This window comes from Pelmatolapia mariae, linkage group LG22, assembly GCF_036321145.2.
Source record: "Pelmatolapia mariae isolate MD_Pm_ZW linkage group LG22, Pm_UMD_F_2, whole genome shotgun sequence".
In the NCBI taxonomy this organism is placed as follows: domain Eukaryota; kingdom Metazoa; phylum Chordata; class Actinopteri; order Cichliformes; family Cichlidae; genus Pelmatolapia; species Pelmatolapia mariae.
Window position 1 is genome coordinate 23,896,753 of NC_086245.2, and position 20,019 is coordinate 23,916,771.

Here is a 20,019-nt window from a genome sequence, read left to right on the forward strand (position 1 = left end):
TCGAGTCTTTACGGTTTTTGGTTTTAGAATTATGACGGAGTGACTTATTCAACCCCGTCTTCATCTCCGCTACAACTAAAAAGCACAGCCCTCTTTAGCACTCCAGGCCAAAAACAGTCGGATATCAAATCGCGCTTTATGGACAAGACCTCGAGCAGTATTAGGTGATATTTTTAATAAGTTTCAGGTCAAACTCTGACACGGAGGGGGCAGTAAAAACTTACATCTATTCCACTTTTTCTGTAACATTTAATTACAGTTTTAAAAAGTGTTTGATGAGTGGAACCTGGGGTAGTAATGAAGTTGAAGGCAGTTAGGTATCCATTGATGCCTGTATTCAAAGCACAGGCTTGCAAGGCTGTGCTTTGTTCCTAATTTTAATGACTGGGCACAAAACTCCCTAAGCATTTCAATCAGGGAATATGTGTTAAAAGATTGCAGGCCTATAGTTTTACCTTTGTACTGGGAAAAACAAAAGACTAATGTTGACTAATTGTTTTATTTTTATATTTATCAAATATTCCCTGTGTCAGATAGCCAAGTACAACAAACAGCTGAGTAGCTGTTGAGACTTCAATACTGTAGATTACCTTTTGCATAAACTAACAGGGAAACTTACTTTTTTTGTGTGTGCCATGTCAGCCTTTAGTTAAGCTGTCAGTTACTGATAATGCCTACCTGATCATCAATAACAATCCAGGTTATGTTCAGCATGCCCATGCGTGAATGTTTTTGTGGAATAATGTTGTAATAATGCAGTGATGTGAGAAAATAGTTGTGCTGGTGGCGAGGGAGCACAGCCAGCCCTGACTTTACATTCATAAAGACTTTGAAATATTGCTATAAGCTCAGCCTTCTTCATCTTAATCTTTCCGATGCCAAATTAGAGATGTCCTTTATGATAGATAGACCTAATTCCACACTTGCATATACTGAATACTTGTCCGGGGGACTTAACACAGCGACCAAATATGTAAAAAAAAATCAAAAATTGTAGAAAAAAGGGAAAAGGAAGGGCTGTAACTTACACACTGATATCTTGTGGTGGTTGTCTTTGCTGGGCAACATCTTCACACCCCGAGACTTAAGCTCAGTCATCTTCTTCACTGTAGAGAAAACATAGAAGAGAGATTGGAGTGACATGGCAGAAAGTGTCTTGTGATAGTTCAAAAAAGGCACTGCAGTTATGTTCAAATCAACATTTGCAAATCAATTGTGAAACTAATGAAACACTGTTAGAGAAAGAAGGTTCTGGGTTTAAAGCTTCTGGTTGTTTTTTCCCTTTGGAGTTTCATGTTCTCCCCGTGCCCATGTGAGTTTCTCCAGCTGCTCTGCCGTCCTCCCGCACTCCTAAGACATGCTTGTTAGGTTGATCGTTGAGTCTAAATTGGACTTGGTAGGAAATGGTGTGGAAGTGGATGTGAGAGAGCGTGTTTGGTTGTCTGTCTCGCTGTGTCAGCCCTGTGATAGACTGGCAGCCTGTTCAAGGTACACCACCTTTTGCACTGTGTCAGCTGAGAAAAGTTAAAGCTCCCACAGCACAAGATGATAATCAGAAAAAAATGGATGGATGGATGGACGATAAATTCTTACATCTGAAAATGACAATAAAACTGAAAAGATCTACAACACACATTTATGTTAATTTATAAGAGTCACACCTCTTACAGTGGTTCATATTCAGGAAGCGATTTGGACAATCACCATATTTTTGATTGTGGAAAAAAGGGTTCCTAGCATAACATCATTCCTTCATTAACAGGATCCAAGGGCATCCAAAAACACTCTTTTCTATACAATAAAAAGATGAAGTTTAAATGGTTTGAGTTTGGTTATAATTGCAATGGAGATTAAAAAAAGGTAATCAGAAACAAGAGACTTGTTTAAATGCATATTTATTCACCAATTTTCAAAAACACTATCAGTATTATCTGAGCTCCCCTTCACAGTCGTCCTGTTTAATTACTCTGACGGTCCCTGACAATGGAACTTCACTTGTTTTGCAAATGTGTTTTCATCCCTTCCTCGGTTTCAGCTGCAGTTTACTTCAAAGCTTATCTGAGTCATGTGTTAAAAACTCTGTTTATTATGTGTCTAGAAGGAAAAAAAAATCTGATAAAAAAACTCTTTTATTTGATTTGTTAAACTGATTAAAGAGGAAGAAAGAAAAAGGTATAAGCATCTTTCAAGTAAGAAGACTAAGCTATTAGATGCTGGGTTTGATGTGGTGTGGCTGATTATTTTCCTACATAAAAAATAAAGGACACAGAAAAATAAATAAGGTAAAAAGGAGGCAATTAAGATATTCAGTGACTTTATCACTCCAACAAGCCACTGCTGTGGAATCATGGGAGTTGTCGTGATGAGAATATGCAGTGAGGGATGGGAACAGTGGCGTGAGTGTTTAATCTAATTAAAGTATTAGTCTAACGCTTCATTCCGATCTTCGAAACATATTTACCTACCACTGAACCTGTAATCCCACTGGCTCCCTTTTTCAAATTCTTCCCTCATTTGTCTCTTCTTCTATCTTATTTTCCTCCATCGCTGATATTTCCAGCAGATGGCTGGAGGTGAGACCCTTAGAGATCACCTCTTTTGGTGGACAAGCTAATCCTTTTCCCCTGCTCATCCCTTCTCAAAGGTGATCCCTGAACCTCTAAGAGTAATGGAACAGGAAATGGATGCCTGGTACAAAAAGGATTTTGTGTTTGTGTGTGTGTGTGTGTGTGTGTCCACATGTATGCTTCTGTGCAATTATGTGGCACTCATAATAATGCTCCTGTAATCATCTTTGTTTTTTCCTTTTTCCTGAAAGCATTCACAACTATTCTGTGGCAAATGGGCTCCGAGAATAGAATAAAATAAGAAAGAAGCTCATGAAGTGTCCAAAGTGGCAGAAGTTCATCATGTGGGGATTACAACTATATTCTGATTATGGCACTAACCAGTCATTTTTCTGGGTCTCCAAAAATATAAAAGATTCTTTGTTGGGATGACCAAGGAAGTATATTAAAATATTAAAATCAAATATCACAGACATGTAGCCACTGACAAAAGGCCTTTTTAGCAGACCTGAACCGAAGACAAAAAGTGGTCTATAATTTATTCAGTAAAATCTCTAATGAGCCTCCCTCTTTAAAATATCAACAGTTCTCATGGTCTTACCTTGGTATTGGGCACTGAAACCTCTTAACTTATGGTTGCCATCTGAAGTAAAGTGCAGTCGAAGCCAGTTCTTGCTGCTAATGATGGGCGAAGGAAGGTTCGGGCCAGTAAACCTGTAGGTAGAGACAGAGAGATAAGAGCTATAGACTTTTAGAGTATTACCACAGTGATTTAACATGCAAATGCAAATGTAGCAGACTGGAAACAGAGGTGATGCATTGCATATCCCAACACTCCTGCACACTGAATTTATTCTAGGTTAAAGGCAAGGTATGAACCAGTAACTCCAGCACCTGCATTGCCACTGATATACTTCTTCAGCATACAAATTCAACTAATGAATCTCTTCTCAACTTCAGATATTTTAAGCGTCTTCTTATTTATTTATTTTGTCATATAAATCCCTGCCAACCAAGCGCACATATATACAAACTAAATCCAGTTATATCTGCCAGCGCAAGAAAGTGTCTCTGCTTACAGCGTGCTTCTGTTTTGTGGCATAACGCAATTATGTAATCCATCATGTTACCAATAAAGCCAAGCCCAATGGCAGACAATATATCGCAGAGGCTGGCAGAACCTGTCAGTCTTCCCGGTGATTGTCTTGTTTGTTTATGGTAATTATAGCAATGTTTCAAAATTAATTTGGCCATGACTTGCAGATGTTAAAATGTTACACCTTTAAGATCTATCAAAGGGAGGGTCTGGTACTTAAGGGGAGCTGTAATGTTAACAACTCTTAACAAAACTGTAGCCTGGTAAAAAAATGGGACCGGGAAAGACCAGCGCTGACATTAGCGGAGAAAATGCACTCCCTTTATTGCTTTGGAACAGCAATAGTGAATTACACTTCACAAACACTTATAGTGCCTCCTGATCTGTATGCTAATGAGGGCTGTTGCTTACCAAGCACTTCTTCGGTTGTTAAAGCCAAAGCCTTTTGGGGGCACATCATGTTTTATCTTGAGACACACTAACATAAGCACAAGCGCTCCTACACACATACAGTATGAGCACCGACACAGTGAGGGATACATTTGAACAAGGGTTTGCATAAATACCAATTTCCCTACTGTAAATTATATATTTTTCCCAGTGATGTCCAACTCATCTGACCAACCTAGATAAGTGTTTAGAGTAGATACATTCTAAGGTGCACCTCCAACTATCTCTCCCATTAATAGAACTGGATACAACGCTTAAGAAAGTAAAAGAAAATTACATCAAAATTTAAACTAAGCAATTAAACTAGATACCACAGGTGGGAATCACTAAAACACTGCTACACAATATTATCACAATACTTCACTCATGATTTTTTAAAAATATTTTATGATATGATGAGCATTGCAATACAATATGTTGTGATTTATTACCTTTTTTTTCAACTGCAAGTTATGTCCTCAAAGTTAAACTTTGTCAGTCTCCATTTTTTCCAGTAAGATAAAGTTTTCTCACGTCAAGCACATTAAAACTGCCACAAAAAAATGACATAAATGCTGTCATAAAACAAAGTCAGTCTGCTATTAATATCTTTGCAATAGAATGGAGTCAAGTTGGCCATTACATGCAATGTGTTTCTGAACATACAGCAAATTAACTGCAATAAATCATCGAAAATCACACATCTGTTGCTGTCGACATAGATAGGAATTCACATTTAACTACTACATCTGCACTCATCAACGTTTCTGTTCTATAAGAATATAACCAGAATACAATCAGCATTATACCAGCTGAGTAAAGTCTTCTTCAATGGGCTCATTGACAAAGACTCGTTTAGAAAGACGTTGTTGGCAGTCTGTTTGCATTTAGAAATCTGTTATTTGCAGACCTTCCACAGTCTCTCTGACAGAGACCGTAGTCAGTATCCAAGTTAGACTGCAACTGTTTTCAGAAAGGTTGTGTCCAATCAATCGTCTTGTGGTTGTGAGCATGCAACACTTTTTTTAGATTTATCAAGCTAAGCATGTCCAGTGTTGGATGTTTTTTTGGCGTCCTTGTATTGACACAATACTGCCACACAAAATATTGTGATCCTATGCTGTATTATATTTTTTGCTCCCACCACTACTAGATACCATACTGCAATGGGATCAGCTACTGGATGATCTCATACAGCTTCTTGAAACATGGCATTCATTTCAATATCAACTACTTAAATACAAAAGTTTTGTGAAAGCATTACTTATGATTGGAACTCAGTTGTGTTGGCAATACCACTTCTTAGACCAGCAATGCATTCCACCTGTGTTGCAAAACTAAATAAAACGCTCATTTTGAGTACCACCAACATTCCAGTAAAGACTCACACAACTAGCTGAAAGAAACGGAGCACACATAGGGCAAAAACCTGAGCCTGAATATGTTAACAAGTAGCTGAAGTGTTTTGCTTATGCTACAAAATGTTTCCAAGTTCTAGCTCTGACAGGTTTGCCACACCATGCAAGTTGATAGGATTGATTTGTTAGGCTTGTTATGTATGGAAACACTAGCTGTCAGAATGCATTGTTCTTCCTACATTGCAGTTTCAGAAATATTCATAATACTCATAATATGTATTTTAGCTTATAAAAGACACCATATTAACATGTTATTAAGGAAAAAAAAATTTATATCAGAGGGGGTCATATTTAATTCCTAAACAAAGTTAAATCCATGGCGTGGGACACCGATAAAGTATGTCTGCATGCCTTTGGGGAGGTTTTATCACTGAAGAGAAGAGGACGGATAACGAATTGAGGGGCCTTATGTTGTGTCTGTCACATTTTAAAGCTACACCACTAAGAAGAACACAGAAGATCCAAATCACCACCAGCTCTTAGCACCAGGCTGGGCACTGAAACATTGTGGGTACTAAATTTCATATCAGTGAATTACAGGAAATGAACACCCAAGTCACATGTATGCCCAAAGGCCTTCAAATGCCAGATTTAATATAAATTCCTCTATTGTGTTGGAGGTCACTGCACTTATCCAAAACCAAAACAAAAATCAGGTTTGGTTTCATTAGAATGCAACACTAAACCTTAGACTAAAGTTAAAAAAAATAAGCTCTAGCAGAGGATAGCTGGATAGACTGAGAGATTAAGAAATCAATAAATACAGAATGAGGCGTTGACCATAAAAATCATTTCAACCCAAAGTCACACCTGCCTTTCACTGCATGCCCTTTGCTTTGTTCAAAAACTTAATGTTTTAAGTTGAAAGTAGAAGGCAACGCAAAAAGTCCTCATGGAGGTCTCCTCAAGGGTAATGTGGCTACTTCTATAGCTCCTTTTCCCTTCAACCTCTTGCTCTCTGTCCGGCCATATTAGATTTTATGTGGAATTGTCCTGAGAGTGCAGTACTAAATAAGTTTCCATTTCCAGGCCCCAAAGCTCCTGAGTCTGAGTCACTCTTTTGATGATTGTCCAAGAAATGTATTTTGGAGCAAGGCAAGGTGATAGAGGAATCCAGGGGGAGGCAGAGGGGGGTATGTCTTGCACTTAACTGTGGTAACTGTGGGGACTGACCTTCGAACATTACACTGAGACACAGCGGCTCCTGATAAACAATATTTTTTGTTGCTATCTTTTAAATTAATGCTATCAACATTTCTACGAAGCCTGATAAGTTACAGTTTACCCGAAATGTATAGGCGACATCCAATTAAAAGGTACCTAAAGGTGCGTATGCATAATGCTGTTGCTTAGACTTGTATTTTCACGATAATATTATGACTGAAGGTCTTAGGAATATGCAGGTCCAGTCAAATCCAATTACAAAACACTAGCACAGAGGTGCTTTCCATATTGATGTGATGTGACTTATTAAATTGTTAATGCCTTTCAAGGTTTCGAACAAAGGTCATCGTCGTCAGGCAATTCAGCAACCTTTTCCAGTGAAATTGATCTTTTTTTTCCTGCTTTATATTCATCGTTTCATGTCATCTGTTTTCTGTTCTTGGGCCAAAGTGTCAAATTGCTCTATGCATAATCAGTAAATGGGCGGAGTTTGGGTGCCAAAGGTCACTAGCTGCACATTAGGATCAAACGCTTTAAAGCTTCTTTCAGTGCATGAATTCGCTCTGCTATATTATCTGATGACCATACATGCGTGCCTGTGTGTATGTGTGTGTGAAGAACGTTCCTATTAATTGCACCTACTTAGGCAGATCAATCAGAGCTCTGCTCAGTATGCTGGTCCAGGCACTTACAGCAGACTGGGAGGGGTCACAGTGACTTTACAGCCAAAACTTTCAGCATTTTAATGAGGCTATGTGAATTATAACACAGGTCATCTTATCCAGATGTATGTGGAAAACACATGCTTGTACCCGCACTTCCAGCTCTGAATACAAGTAGAGATATTGATAAATTCTCTTTCTCCCGCATTGACAGTCACTATACATACTCTAATGCACATTAGAAAATTACATCCATATAGCATCCTGTTGAGGTAAACTAATCAGTGTGGATGTCCTTTAAGTCCAGAATGGTAGTATTAAAGCTCTGGCAGTGGAGCTGTAGCTATGACCTTTATATGTTAGTCTGAGCAGATATACTGGTGGTTTAACCGAACCACCCCCACTCCAAACAACAAAGAATCCTCAATGCTGTCCATTCATTTCTTCAAACGGCAAGCACCCAGGCAGTAAAGAACATCAACCTTACACTAGAAGTTAAAGCCAAAGCACAAAGAGAAGCCCTTGGGAGAGTTACAGCATGTCTCATGGGTGTGTGCTTAACTGGACTGGAGCGCTCAGTGATAAAAAGGGTGTTGCAGTGTATACTGAAACATTCACTGACCAAGCAAAGCTGCAGACCCATCAGCGCCAACATGCCTACTTTATCTGTAGATTCCTTGCACCAACACTGTTCCTTTCTCTTCCCTCAGCCCTCATGTAATATTTATGGGCAGACCTCTGGCCCCATCAGAGAGCCTTGTTAAATCTCCTGAGGGATTCTTTTCTTTCTTTTCCCACAACTCATTTTCTACCCTCACATAACATATGATATGGACACTGATTGTAAGAAATTTTCTTTTGGGAAGAACAACGCACTAGCCTTCATCTTTGCTTCCTTCTCCTCATTGTATATTTGCAGATTTTTCATTTTTCAGGCTTATCTGAAAGCGCTCTACAAATCACCTACAGTGTTTAAGTCATTTTACAATTACAAGGTTGGAGATAATGCTAAAACTGCCATTTGACCAAATATCCTGCAGTTCATAACCGGTCGTCAAACACACATTCAAATCCAGACCGAAATCTGTTTTTCAAAGACAGGAGTAAAAGGCAAGTGTGCTTTTGTTGAGGATGTATTTTTCTAATTTTGGTACCCATGCAAATTAAAAACTAAGTAGCTACTCTGGCAGAATGATTTATTTCTTTCATCTAAGAAGAGGGTTATTCAGCAGCCACACAAGCACAAGTGTTAAGCTAGGAAAGTATGAACTCATTTTTCTCCCAGGGGCATGGAATTCACATCAAACAGCCTCTTTCACACTGCAGAAACTTGGACTAATAATAAGTTTGTGCAGATGTTAACAGGAACTTATCACCCCTGTCTGTTTCTACTGTGAGGTAGGACCCATATGATCAGTTGAGAGCATGCCAAAACAGCATAAAGTTTGAATCTAACTATAGGGTTTAGGGCAATACAGCATGTGATAATCTCCTGAGTTGTGTCCACGGGCAGAAATGTTTCACTTTATTTCATTTTCATGAACACAAACTTGTTCTGAAGAGTCAAAATTAGTCAACATTAGGTAATTCAAGGTCAGAGGAGGTCTAAGTACACCAAAGACTGAACTCCAAATTCCACACTATCAGTGACACTTTCCTTTGCACTCATTACCTCTGCACTTTGATTTTATATTTTTATTCACTGTTTAAATAGGTCAAGGCTTTAAAACTTCTCAGTTTAGAGTTACGAGTAGGATACTTCATGTGGCTGAATGTGTCACACCTGCAGTGTGCAGTATGTATGAGGAAGTTGGACTATATCTGTGATAACCCCGTATGATTAATGGATGGAGCTTTCCCAGTACCTGTGATGCTAAATGAAAATAATGCAGCTGTTATAGAGCACTTTGGTTTAAAGAGTCACAGGTTAATTCACTACACAATCTTATACAGATCTTTTTTATAATATCAGAATAATAATTTTAGCTCAATTCAAGTTATTTATACAGTGCTAAATCAAAACAACAGTTGCCTCAAGGGGCTTTATATAAGGTGAAGACCCAACAATTATACAAAGAAAACTGAGAAATCCAAATGGAAGCTGGTTCAACAAAAGGGCCTGACAGCTGAAGCCTTTGTCTCCCATTTTACTTTTAAAAACTCTAGGAACCAAATAAGCCTGCAGTCTGAGAGCAAAGTGCTCTAATGGGGTGATACGGTACTATAATATCATCAAGACAAAATGGGGCCTGATTATTCAAGACCTTGTGCGGAGCAGGATTTTGACTTTGATTCTGGATTTAACAGGGAGCCAATGAAGAGAAGCCACTATAGGAGAAATATGCTGTCTCTTTCCAGCAGCCGTCAGTACTCTTGCTGCAGTATTTTGGAACAACTGAAGGCTTTTCAAGTTTCGTAATAACAACAAATTAGTCCAACCTAGAATTAATAAATGCATGAACTAGTTTTTCTGTGTCAATCTGAGACAGGATATTTACAAGTACAATAACCTCAGTTTTTATCTGAATTTAAAAGCAGAAAATTAAGAGGTCATCCAGGTCTTTATATCTTTAAGACATTCCTGCAGTGCAAATAATTGGTGCCTGTTATCTGGCTTTATAGATAGATAAAGTTGAGTGTCATCTGCATAGCAGAAAAAATGTATGCTATGCCTTCTCATGAAATGTCCCAAACGAAGCAGAATTGGTCCTAGCACAGAACCCTGTTGAACTCCACAATTAACCTTAGTGTGTTTAGAAGATTCTCCATTTACATAAATAAATTGGAGTCTATTAGATTGATATGATTCAAACCACTGCAGCGCAGTACCAGTAATACCTACAGCATGCTCTAATCTGGACTAATCGAGGCCTAGCAGGCTTATAATTAGCTAAGACAGAAGGGACAAGAGATGGCTTTTTAAGTAATGGTTTAACTACTGCCAGCTTGAAGGCCTGTGTTACATAGCTAACCCTAATCCTAACCCTACATAGCCATTTCACAGTCATACTTAGTACAATGAAATTGGAAAACTGTCCCACATCAGCACTAAACACAACTAAACACAACACAATAAACATTTAAAGTGAATGAAAAATATATAAATTTGTGCAAAAAATGTATGAATAATAAATTCAAGAATGAATGTTCATTGCACATTACATTGTATCCCCTACATGCAGCTAAACATGTCAATCCTGGTCCGATTGGGGGGGGGGGACCAGGGAAAACTAGTGTCTGACAGTGTTTTGGCAAAGTTGCACACCAATTCAATATAAATTTTATAGATGTAACCGGGTGTCATTACTGCTGATGTGAATTATTATTTTACAGAGTTTACGTTTGCACTTAGCCAGCAGTTTTAAATATCCCTTAATGTCGTGTGCTCTGCTTCCTGGTAGACAATTCACTGTGGTTGCCGGTGTCTCTAGATTCACATGTCTCAGAACAGAATCACCAATTACCAAAGCTCACTGGCAGGTGTGTCACCGAGTGGGGAAAAGCGGTTAGACGGAGATAAGCTACACAAACACACCGAGGTGTGTTGTACCAGGAAGTGATACTACCTACAGAGTATTCTGGCTAAAACTTTGAAGTAATCTTAATTAAACTAAGATCATAATTCAGTCCAGTGGATGTCATTGTGTTTAGTGTTGCGATCCAAAACATCTCAGCAACTTTGACAGACTGCCCTCTTTGGGTAGAAGAGCTACATGTTTTCACTATGCATACTGGAACAGCCATGGGACCCATGTTTGTATTTTTTGAATATCCCCTATATTACTGGATTTTCATTTCTAATTTCTTGTAGTTTTGTAGTTATTTATCATATCCCTATTGAAAGATCTGATTATAATTTCTACATTGCTTTTTAGCTCTGTTAAAAGTTTGATGCTCAACACTGCTGAGATTATAAATATTTTCATTCCCTATGTTTTTTTGATCATTTCTTTTATGTAATATTCTATTTGTTTATGAAGCCAGTTGGCCAAGTCATGGAGTGAACTGCCTGCACTATCTGCCATGTAAAAAAAACAACAACACAGAAACTGGAAATACTTTTATGGGAATGTATTAAAATGCTGCAGTATTCCCCCCAAACTACAGGTGAAGAGGTTTATAGGTTTTTCTATCCCAGTAAGCAAATTTGGGGTTTTTGAGTATTAAATGTTGACCATCTTCTTGTAGCATGACCTTTTCATTTCTTAAAAATGAGGTAGTTTGGGTCTTTTTTAAAACAGCAAAAAAGCCAAAGAAATGTGAAGGAAAAATGGATCAACAGCACAAAGTCAGTTTGAGCAAGTAAAAAATTTAGTGCAGCTTGTTCAACAATTGATCCCAGCATCAATGAGATTTATTACTCTTTCTCAAAAAGTCAAGACAGGTGAGCTATTGAATGGACTCTGAAACAGTCCTGAGAGAAAGCCATACAGAGCTTAATGGCTAAGATTATTGAATGCTTAACTTCACCAAAATGACCTACAAAGGCCCAAATTACTTGTCTGGCCAAGATAAACTAAAGACAAACAGAGACACTGTCAGTTTCTTCCCCTTTGTTTAATTTCTGCCAAATCCAATTGACATGATGCCTTACCATCATCTACAAGGAAGGTTGTTAAAGACAGGCACACCCATATACCAATCACTCACATGACACAGTGCAAAGCAATATCGGTGCAGCGGGTATAATCCTCTGGGTACTGGATCTTTAACAGGGTAAAAACAAATGAGTTTCCAAGGTCACTCTTAAAAGTGGCAATGATAATTGAGCCCTCCCTGTAGATCTATCAAACACAACAATAAACAAAAGCCAATAATTTCCTAGGGCCGATTACAGGGACATTATCCTTCTATGCTACAGGGCACTTGAGACAGAGAAAGAGGTGGCAAAGCAACCATCACAGCGTGACAGATAAAAGCAAAGTAAACATTTAACACATAAATTATAGGAATGGACAATAAAGTCCAGGCGAGCATTGTTTTGGGGAAAAAAGGCAATTTTCAAGGTTGTAACTGGATTTAATGCGTATGATTTAAAAAATGAAAAATAAAAAAAAATCTCCCACTACCATCCAAGCTCACTGAATAGATCTGACAGCAGCACTTCCAATGTTCAGTTTTAGTTACTGCTCTCCCTTACCTAATAAGTAATGCTCTCTGAAGTGTACAACAACAATGTAGAGGGAAAAAATGACAAGTTGTAGATTTAGAGAAAAGTGGAATAATCTTTACTTTTCTTTTCTTTTTTTTCCCACTTTTTTGGATAATATTAGCAATTGAATTACCAATACTCTTACGCTTTCACATGTCTCCTCACCATCTCTTTCCTTCACACTTCGTTCCCCCTTGTGGTTTGTGTGCATGAGCTGTTTTTGGGCTGGTTTTTTTTTTTCGTTTGTTTGTTTTTTTAAAGTGAGTCTCGATGACAGTATTTGAGGAGACAGGTGGAACCATGCTAATGATATTGACCCTGGCAACACTGTCAAATCCAACAAACACAGTCAGCACATTATATTCCTCTGAAACAACAGCATCCTGAAATATATGTATATATATATGTGTGTGTGTGTGTGTGTGTGAACATATAACAATTTGCACATGCATCTATGTTTGTTTCTATTTGACTAAATTTCATTTTTCCTCTTTGTATCGTGATGCACTCCAACCTATGGTGTGCTTAAATCACTGCTCTTGGTTTCAGTACATACTAAAACATTTTTTTATTAGTTTAGAGGTTCATGTGATCATTAAACGCATGCATGATTTAACAGCAGCCCATTAGTAACAGCAACTTACTGGCATTCATAAAACTAAATGGCATATAAACCTATGTTGCTATGCAATGTGCCACTGTGCACTTTTTATGATGAAGGCAGGGAATAGTGCAGACTCAGAATTCTTGCCTTAAAACAATAAGCCCCAAGGCTCCCATGGATTAAAGGTATTAAAGGGCAACACAGTACAAACTGAAATAAAGGCTGACATAAAATATAATGCAAGCTAATTAATCACAAGTGGGGGAAATAAAATGAAACAGCAAATACCATTAAAATCCACCTACATTTATTTTGAAAGCCTATTTGTGAGGAATTTAAAGGAATTGTTTTTTTTTTTTTTTACTGTTTTTTTGTCCTTGTCCTCCACATTTTTTTTTTAACTTTCTTAACTAAAACCAAACCAACAACTGTCTGCTCTAACAGCAGTGAGTGAGGGTGGGAGAATAGTGTCACGGCGAGGTATACCGGTGTGTTTGTGAAATGGACCAAAAAGTTTTTAACATAAAAACAATGACATGACCGTGACGTAACCGTGAACAGGTACCTGCAAAAACTATGACTCCAAACATGAACTGGGACCTTTCAAAATAAAGGTAAGGATTATTGGTAAGGATAAATTAATACTGACTTATTTGTAATGCCACAGTGATGAGAAAAAAACAAAACAAAACAATTCCACACTTGTACTTGTCCATTAACGTGGATTCAATGTTATTATGCAATCACAGTTTTCTTGTTGTTTCATTTTTGTTACACTCCTAAGTTATCCACACAATTTACAGCTGCTTCCTAGGCTCAGTTGTTTACTTACCTCTTATTGTTAGTTGTCTTTGACTCTTTGTTCAAATTTCACTGCTGTAAACATCCTATTCCAAGATTTCCAAGTTGTTATTTGCAAGAACATGGATTCTGTTTGTAAGGAGTCCATATTATTGTGCTTGTACATGTTCTGGGAATATTGTTAAATTCAATGGTGTAATGATTAAAAAAATTACCATTGGATTGTGAATATTATAAGTGATTGTCCGGAAGAATTAAAAACTTAAAACTACCAGCATCTCTCTGTCATGACATATGTTAGACTTAGTGCTATCTGACTATCTGATCAAACTGCAATACTGTGAGTTTCCAAGAAAAAAACAATTGTTTTCCCATAGACCAGGTTATGTGTCTTGGTTTTTCAGACTTTAGCGAAAGGGAGCTGAAAACCAGCTGTATTAAAGGAAACACAGCAGAGAGATAGCAGCTGAATAACTGAAGTTAAACTGTGTGTCAGGACCTTTGATTTGTATTTGTGATAACGTTATTTTTGCCACTTTTGACAGCACTAACTCAGATGACATCACTCTGGTGTAAGCATCTGGGGTTGCTTTTATGCAAATTAGCTGGTGCTGTATAGTTTTTAATCACAAAAAATTACATCCTCCACATTCAGAACACTCACGAAGCAATCAGGCACAAAGTGATGGCTCCAAAAGCAAGACAGCTATAGGAATGCTGAATTGTTTGCATACTTTTGAATAGGTAAATAAAGTTTTTTAGAATTGTATAGAGAAGAGGAAAGGTCTGTTCTCCATTATAGTCTTGAATGCAAGGAACGCACCATGCTTTTTTGGTGCAGAAGCAAAATGGTGTGTCTTTTCACGGCGTTCTATGGATGGGTTTTGCAGAAGTCTCCAGAAATTTAAATCAAATAAAAAGCAGTATTATTTACTTTTGGTGAAATATTTGAGGTGTACATTTGTGCCTTGCATCTCTTTCTCTGTGGATAAAATCTATTTTCTCTTTACAGAAGTCATCTTCTTCCACCCCATTAGGAAACTGCTGCTTCTAAACTGGATGAGAGGAGTTTATTTGATTTGAGGCTGATCTTCCCTTTCTTTCCTGTGTGTTCCACAATCACACCAGCATCACGACTGTGCCGTAAGTCACCACATTTACAAAATCAATTGGATATACAGCTATATCTCTCTGCCATGGGCTTGTCCTTGCCATTGCAAACACTAATATACATCTGTAACCAAATTTATTGAGCCAATGAACTTGCAAATGACGCTGCCAATGTCTTTCTTGGAACATAATATGTATTCTTTCTCTTCTTTTTAAGTCTCTGCCTTTTAGTCTGATTAAATCATTTCTTTTTTTTTCTTAGTTTATCTACATAAGCAGGACTTATATTACAGCTGAGGCAAGTTTAGTATTGTATTGAGATTCCAGAAGCTTAATTTCCTTTGAAAAAATTGGTGACCTTATTTCCTTCTAATAAGTTATAAAAAACAAAACCAGACTAGGATAGAAAGGTAAATCCTGCAACACATTACATTAAATGAAACAGCAATGAAACAGAAAGCTGTACATAAAATACACAGTAACTTGTGAAATATTGCAATAACATAGAGACAAACACTCCAACAGACTTGTGGCCTGTACAGGGCTTACACTGCCTCTCTCCCTATGATAGCTGGGAGGATGCAGCTCTCCCCAAGACCCTGAATTGGATGGGCAGAAGAAAATGAATGGATGGATGGTTAGAAACACTAGTTCACTTCATACAATTATCTTCCTCCAACCTTTTTTTCCCAACATTTCTAGCATTTCTAACCAATATTTTGTCACATATTCAGTTCAACCCATTCCTGCTCTGGCTTATTATCTGGAGAAACACTTTGCCTTAAAAGTCCTAACTTTGTCCTAACAAAAAAGAGTTAACACTTATTGATCCATGAGAAAAATTCAAACTACAGCCTGAAACTTTGGTACTGAGGCATGATTTTGAGTATTAACTGAGCTTGTGAAGGTCAAACCTCCATGCGATGGTTTTTTAAATGGACGATATAATTATCAATAACGTTAGCTTCATGTCAGTGTGATGCTAACAGCCTGTAAAGCGTAAAGTGTTTTCCTGGATTTTCTTCATGCTTTTCTTTTCTTTATTAGAAAATCGGTGCTGAAGAAGCTAAATGTCTATTGATTTTTTTTTTTTTTTTAAGGTACATGTTGTCAGATGGTTGACTCCTGCATGTTATATGAGGCTCTAAGACGATCTGAAATGAAAAAAAGAACTCCAATCTAATGGACAGCTGATGGCCTTTAATCGCTTTCCACTCATCCCGACTCGTCTGGAACTTGTGGCACTGCTCACTCAGTGTCATGTGTTACACTGCATTTGTTTTTCTCACTGAGTTCATAAAATACAGCCAAAGTTTTTCCTGCAAAAGTTTATTTTACAAGGTTTTTCAGATTATGCATGTGTCAATTTGCCCAGGTAACGAGATAAGATTAGAAATTTTTCATAGTAAAGATTATCAAATGTGGGTGAACAGCTGTTTTGCAGAGAAAGGAGTAGAAGAAGAACAAAACAGGCAAGAGATGAGAAGCTTCCAGAGGACACAGCGAATGAGTCATCCAGGCATCACGAACTGCCAAAACTGAACCACACCATCTACTTTCAGTGACTTCCTTTCTGCACAAATCTTCCAACTGTCCACCCACAGTATTTTCTTCCCCCCTGCAGGAGTTTCATATATTCATTTTCTTTTAATTAGATTGAGGGTTGCTGACAAAGCCATTCATTTTTCATTCAGAGACTCTTAATGCATGAACTCAAATTGATTCAAAAAATACATATATACAGTTAGGTCCCTAAGTATTTGAACAATTACACAATTTTTTTTTTTAATTTGGCCTCTGTGCGCCACCACAGTGGACTTTAAATCAACCAATCAATGTGTCATTTTAGGAGCAGGCTTTAATTCAAAGAGTTTAATAAAAGTGTTGCAATTGTTGAGGGATTATAGCTAATTCTATATAGAGACCCCAACTTCAGAGGCTCAAAAGCAATTGGACTCAAAAGCAGTTACATGGCCTGTTTGTCGTCATTCCATGATGGAACAGGCATATAGAAGATCCGGAGCTGACTCTGAATGTGTTGTACTGGCGTTTGGTACCTGTCTTACTCTCCTTCATGTTTAGTTTTGGGACAATATGTGAAGTCAAAATCAGCATTATCTCCTCGGCTTTCTCTTTCAAATTCAAAACAAGGAAGACATGAGGATAAAGATGAAATGGCAGTGAAGAGTGTTTCTCTTACGTCCCACCATCTAGTGGCTGTAGGATAAGCATCATAAAAAGTGTTGTGACAAAGTTAGAACAGACAGGTGGACGATCGGAAAATGCCAATTCCAAATCCAGATGGCTGGCAGCTGAGAGAGCAATGGAGAAAAAGCTTCTAAACAACGACTGTGGGCTGGCAGCTTACCAGGATGTGAACTTTGATTATAGCAACTAGGGGAAGTTTGCAACTGCTTAAGTTAGGCTACAAAATTAAAAATAGAAAAAAGGAATAATGTGTAGATTCATAAGCTCATAGGCAAGTGTTCCAAACCGGATTCACTAACATAAACAAAGAGACACTTGAAGAGAAGTATGTGCAGGCACCAGAGCACACAAGCTCAATTAAATGTAGCAGGGTGTTAATTAGCCAGGTATTTTAATTACAAATGTTCAAAAACACAAATTTATGTGTACTCACTCTCATGTCACATCACCCAAATGGAGACTTGCGGGTATGTTTGGTCTCAGTCTGTTCAAAGTCATCTTTGATCCTTCTGCCACATGTTACACGAAACTTCAAACAGGCCAGGTAGAATTAAGCCTTTAAGTTATGTGGCAAAGTGGAAGGAGGCCAAGTTCTCTTCCATTATACAGCAGAGAGCTGAGATATTCACTCTAGCTGATACAGCCTGATCTCATTTTCCATTAGCTTTTATTGGCCGCCTAGTCTAAATCCATTTGTGGGAGATAACATGCATTCCTATAGTCTTTTATGGCTCTACACTTTTTTCCAGCTCTGAAAGATATTAATCTATTTCATGTGTTTCTGCCTTATATTATTGTATTACTTTGCACAATGCTGAGAGAGCGAGATCACAGGTAAATACTAAAATGGAGAGTGGAAGAATGGAGAACATGGCGAGGTAGAAAAAAAGGCAATCACTTGTACATCACACATGACCGGGATGAATAAAATCACCATCCAGTTAAAAGAGGCCTCTCCATCTGCTTCTTCTTGAGTCAGCGCTGACCTTTAACCCCCAGCTTAATGATAAAACCACCTCTTCTCTATGATGCAAGTGTGCACAACAATACAAATGACTGGAATGCAACTGAAAGCACACACAGCAGGTGTGAAGAAAGAACTTCACATCCAGCCAAAAGTGTTGTTTTGCTACTCTTCACCAGTTAAAATAGAGCTTTGTATCAGTTTGCATCAGCACAGAAAGCAGAGGCAAGTCTCTAACCGTGGGTCATTGTCCCTCTTAGCAACATTTCCTGGGATGTGTCATTTTCTTGTTTACCTTAAGATCCATCTTCACCGGTCCGGGGATAAAGACTGTTTTGCCCTCAGCAGAAATTAATGCAATTGCGGTTCAACCGAGGTCAGTTGTGCAATTTTCAACCCTTGCAAAAAAAGGTGCAAAGTCAGCCTTTAATTACATTCATCCTTGATTTCATGCTGCTGTTCACAGTCGCTCCTTTTCCCCCCCCCAAAGATGAATTACCCACTCAGAGATAAACTCCAAACACCTGACCCCGCACACACGAACACACGCACATATATAGTTGTGTGTTGTTTTGTATATATAGCTGTTTTAATGCACCAACCACCACCAACAGTTGGCTTACGAACTGCACAAACAAGAGAAATAAATAAATACCCCACTGATCTTTCTTAATCAACGTATGGTGCTGGAAGACAAATTCCACTTATGCACTAAACAGTGAGTCATCTGAAAAACAATTCTGGATGTCACCAGCTGTAATCAATTCTCTTTAAAAGTGAAGAAAACAAAATGTACACAATGTGACAAGAAAACTGACTTCATCCTTTTGGCGACATTTTTCTTTTATTTACTTTAGGCTTGTTTTTGACTTCAGGCAAATATTTCACCAGTTAGGTCTGATGATAATGAAAATTATTTGTACTGAGTGCTCTTCGTCAATGACAAAGTTCTATTACTCTCTCTATATCAGCGGTCCCCAACCCCCGGGCCTCGGACCAGTACCGGTCCGTGAGTCGTTTGGTACCGGGCCGCGAGAGTTGAGGCTCGGGTGTGAAATGTATGGTTTTCAGGGTTTTTATCGGTTTTCAGCGTTATTTTGTTATCGTTTTTTATCATTAACACAGTTTTCCTGGGTCTTTTCACGTGTGTTATGAATAAATCTTCTTTTTTCGGTACCGGTACTAGTTTTATTTTGTTGTATTTATCCGCGACACCTTAAAGGCCAGTCCGTGAAAATATTGTCGGGCATAAACCGGTCCGTGGCGCAAAAAAGGTTGGGGACCGCTGCTCTATATGTTTCTGTACGTAAAATCTGAATAAAATCTGGGTCCATGGAGGACACTGCAGTGATGGCTGACACATTTCCTGCATCCTCATTCCCTCACTATGAGGATTAATGAAGCCCTAATAGGCCCTCTCATTAGTCTGGATGGTCACTGACTACACTGCAAAAACCTGGAGACGCTTTAACAGTTCTATACCGTTGGGCATTATATAAATAAAAGCGTAGAGTAAGCTCAATATGCAAAATGCGAAAGCTATTTGGTTCTGTCCCATAGGGGCTGTCAGTTCAAAGGTGACGTCTGTCACTCTGAGAGGAAATCGGAATGATGTGACGTAAAACTGTTCAAACATGCCCTCAATTCACAACAGCTACTACCCAGGAGTCATTAGAGCGGACAGACATAAATCATTCTCTTGACATGTGCAGTGTGAACCCGTATGATCTCAGGAACCACAGCACTCACGTGACCACACAAGAACCCGACAGACAAAACTGTGCAAACACAATGAAGCCTGGTTTAATGATGCTAAATGACTAGTATTAATCATGTTTCTCTGT

General features: G+C 38.2%; 1 protein-coding gene across 1 annotated transcript in view; it reads right to left on the reverse strand.

The window, feature by feature from the left end:
- csmd2 (CUB and Sushi multiple domains 2) overlaps nucleotides 1-20,019 on the reverse strand; it is a 256,929-nt gene that overhangs the window by 132,459 nt on the left and 104,451 nt on the right. Inside the window, exons 6-7 of the mRNA XM_065471148.1 lie at nucleotides 3,169-3,281; nucleotides 1,029-1,106 (exon numbers count right to left, since the gene is read on the reverse strand). Coding sequence (XP_065327220.1) covers nucleotides 1,029-1,106; nucleotides 3,169-3,281 — 191 coding nt within the window. The remainder of the gene's footprint in view (nucleotides 1-1,028; nucleotides 1,107-3,168; nucleotides 3,282-20,019) is intronic.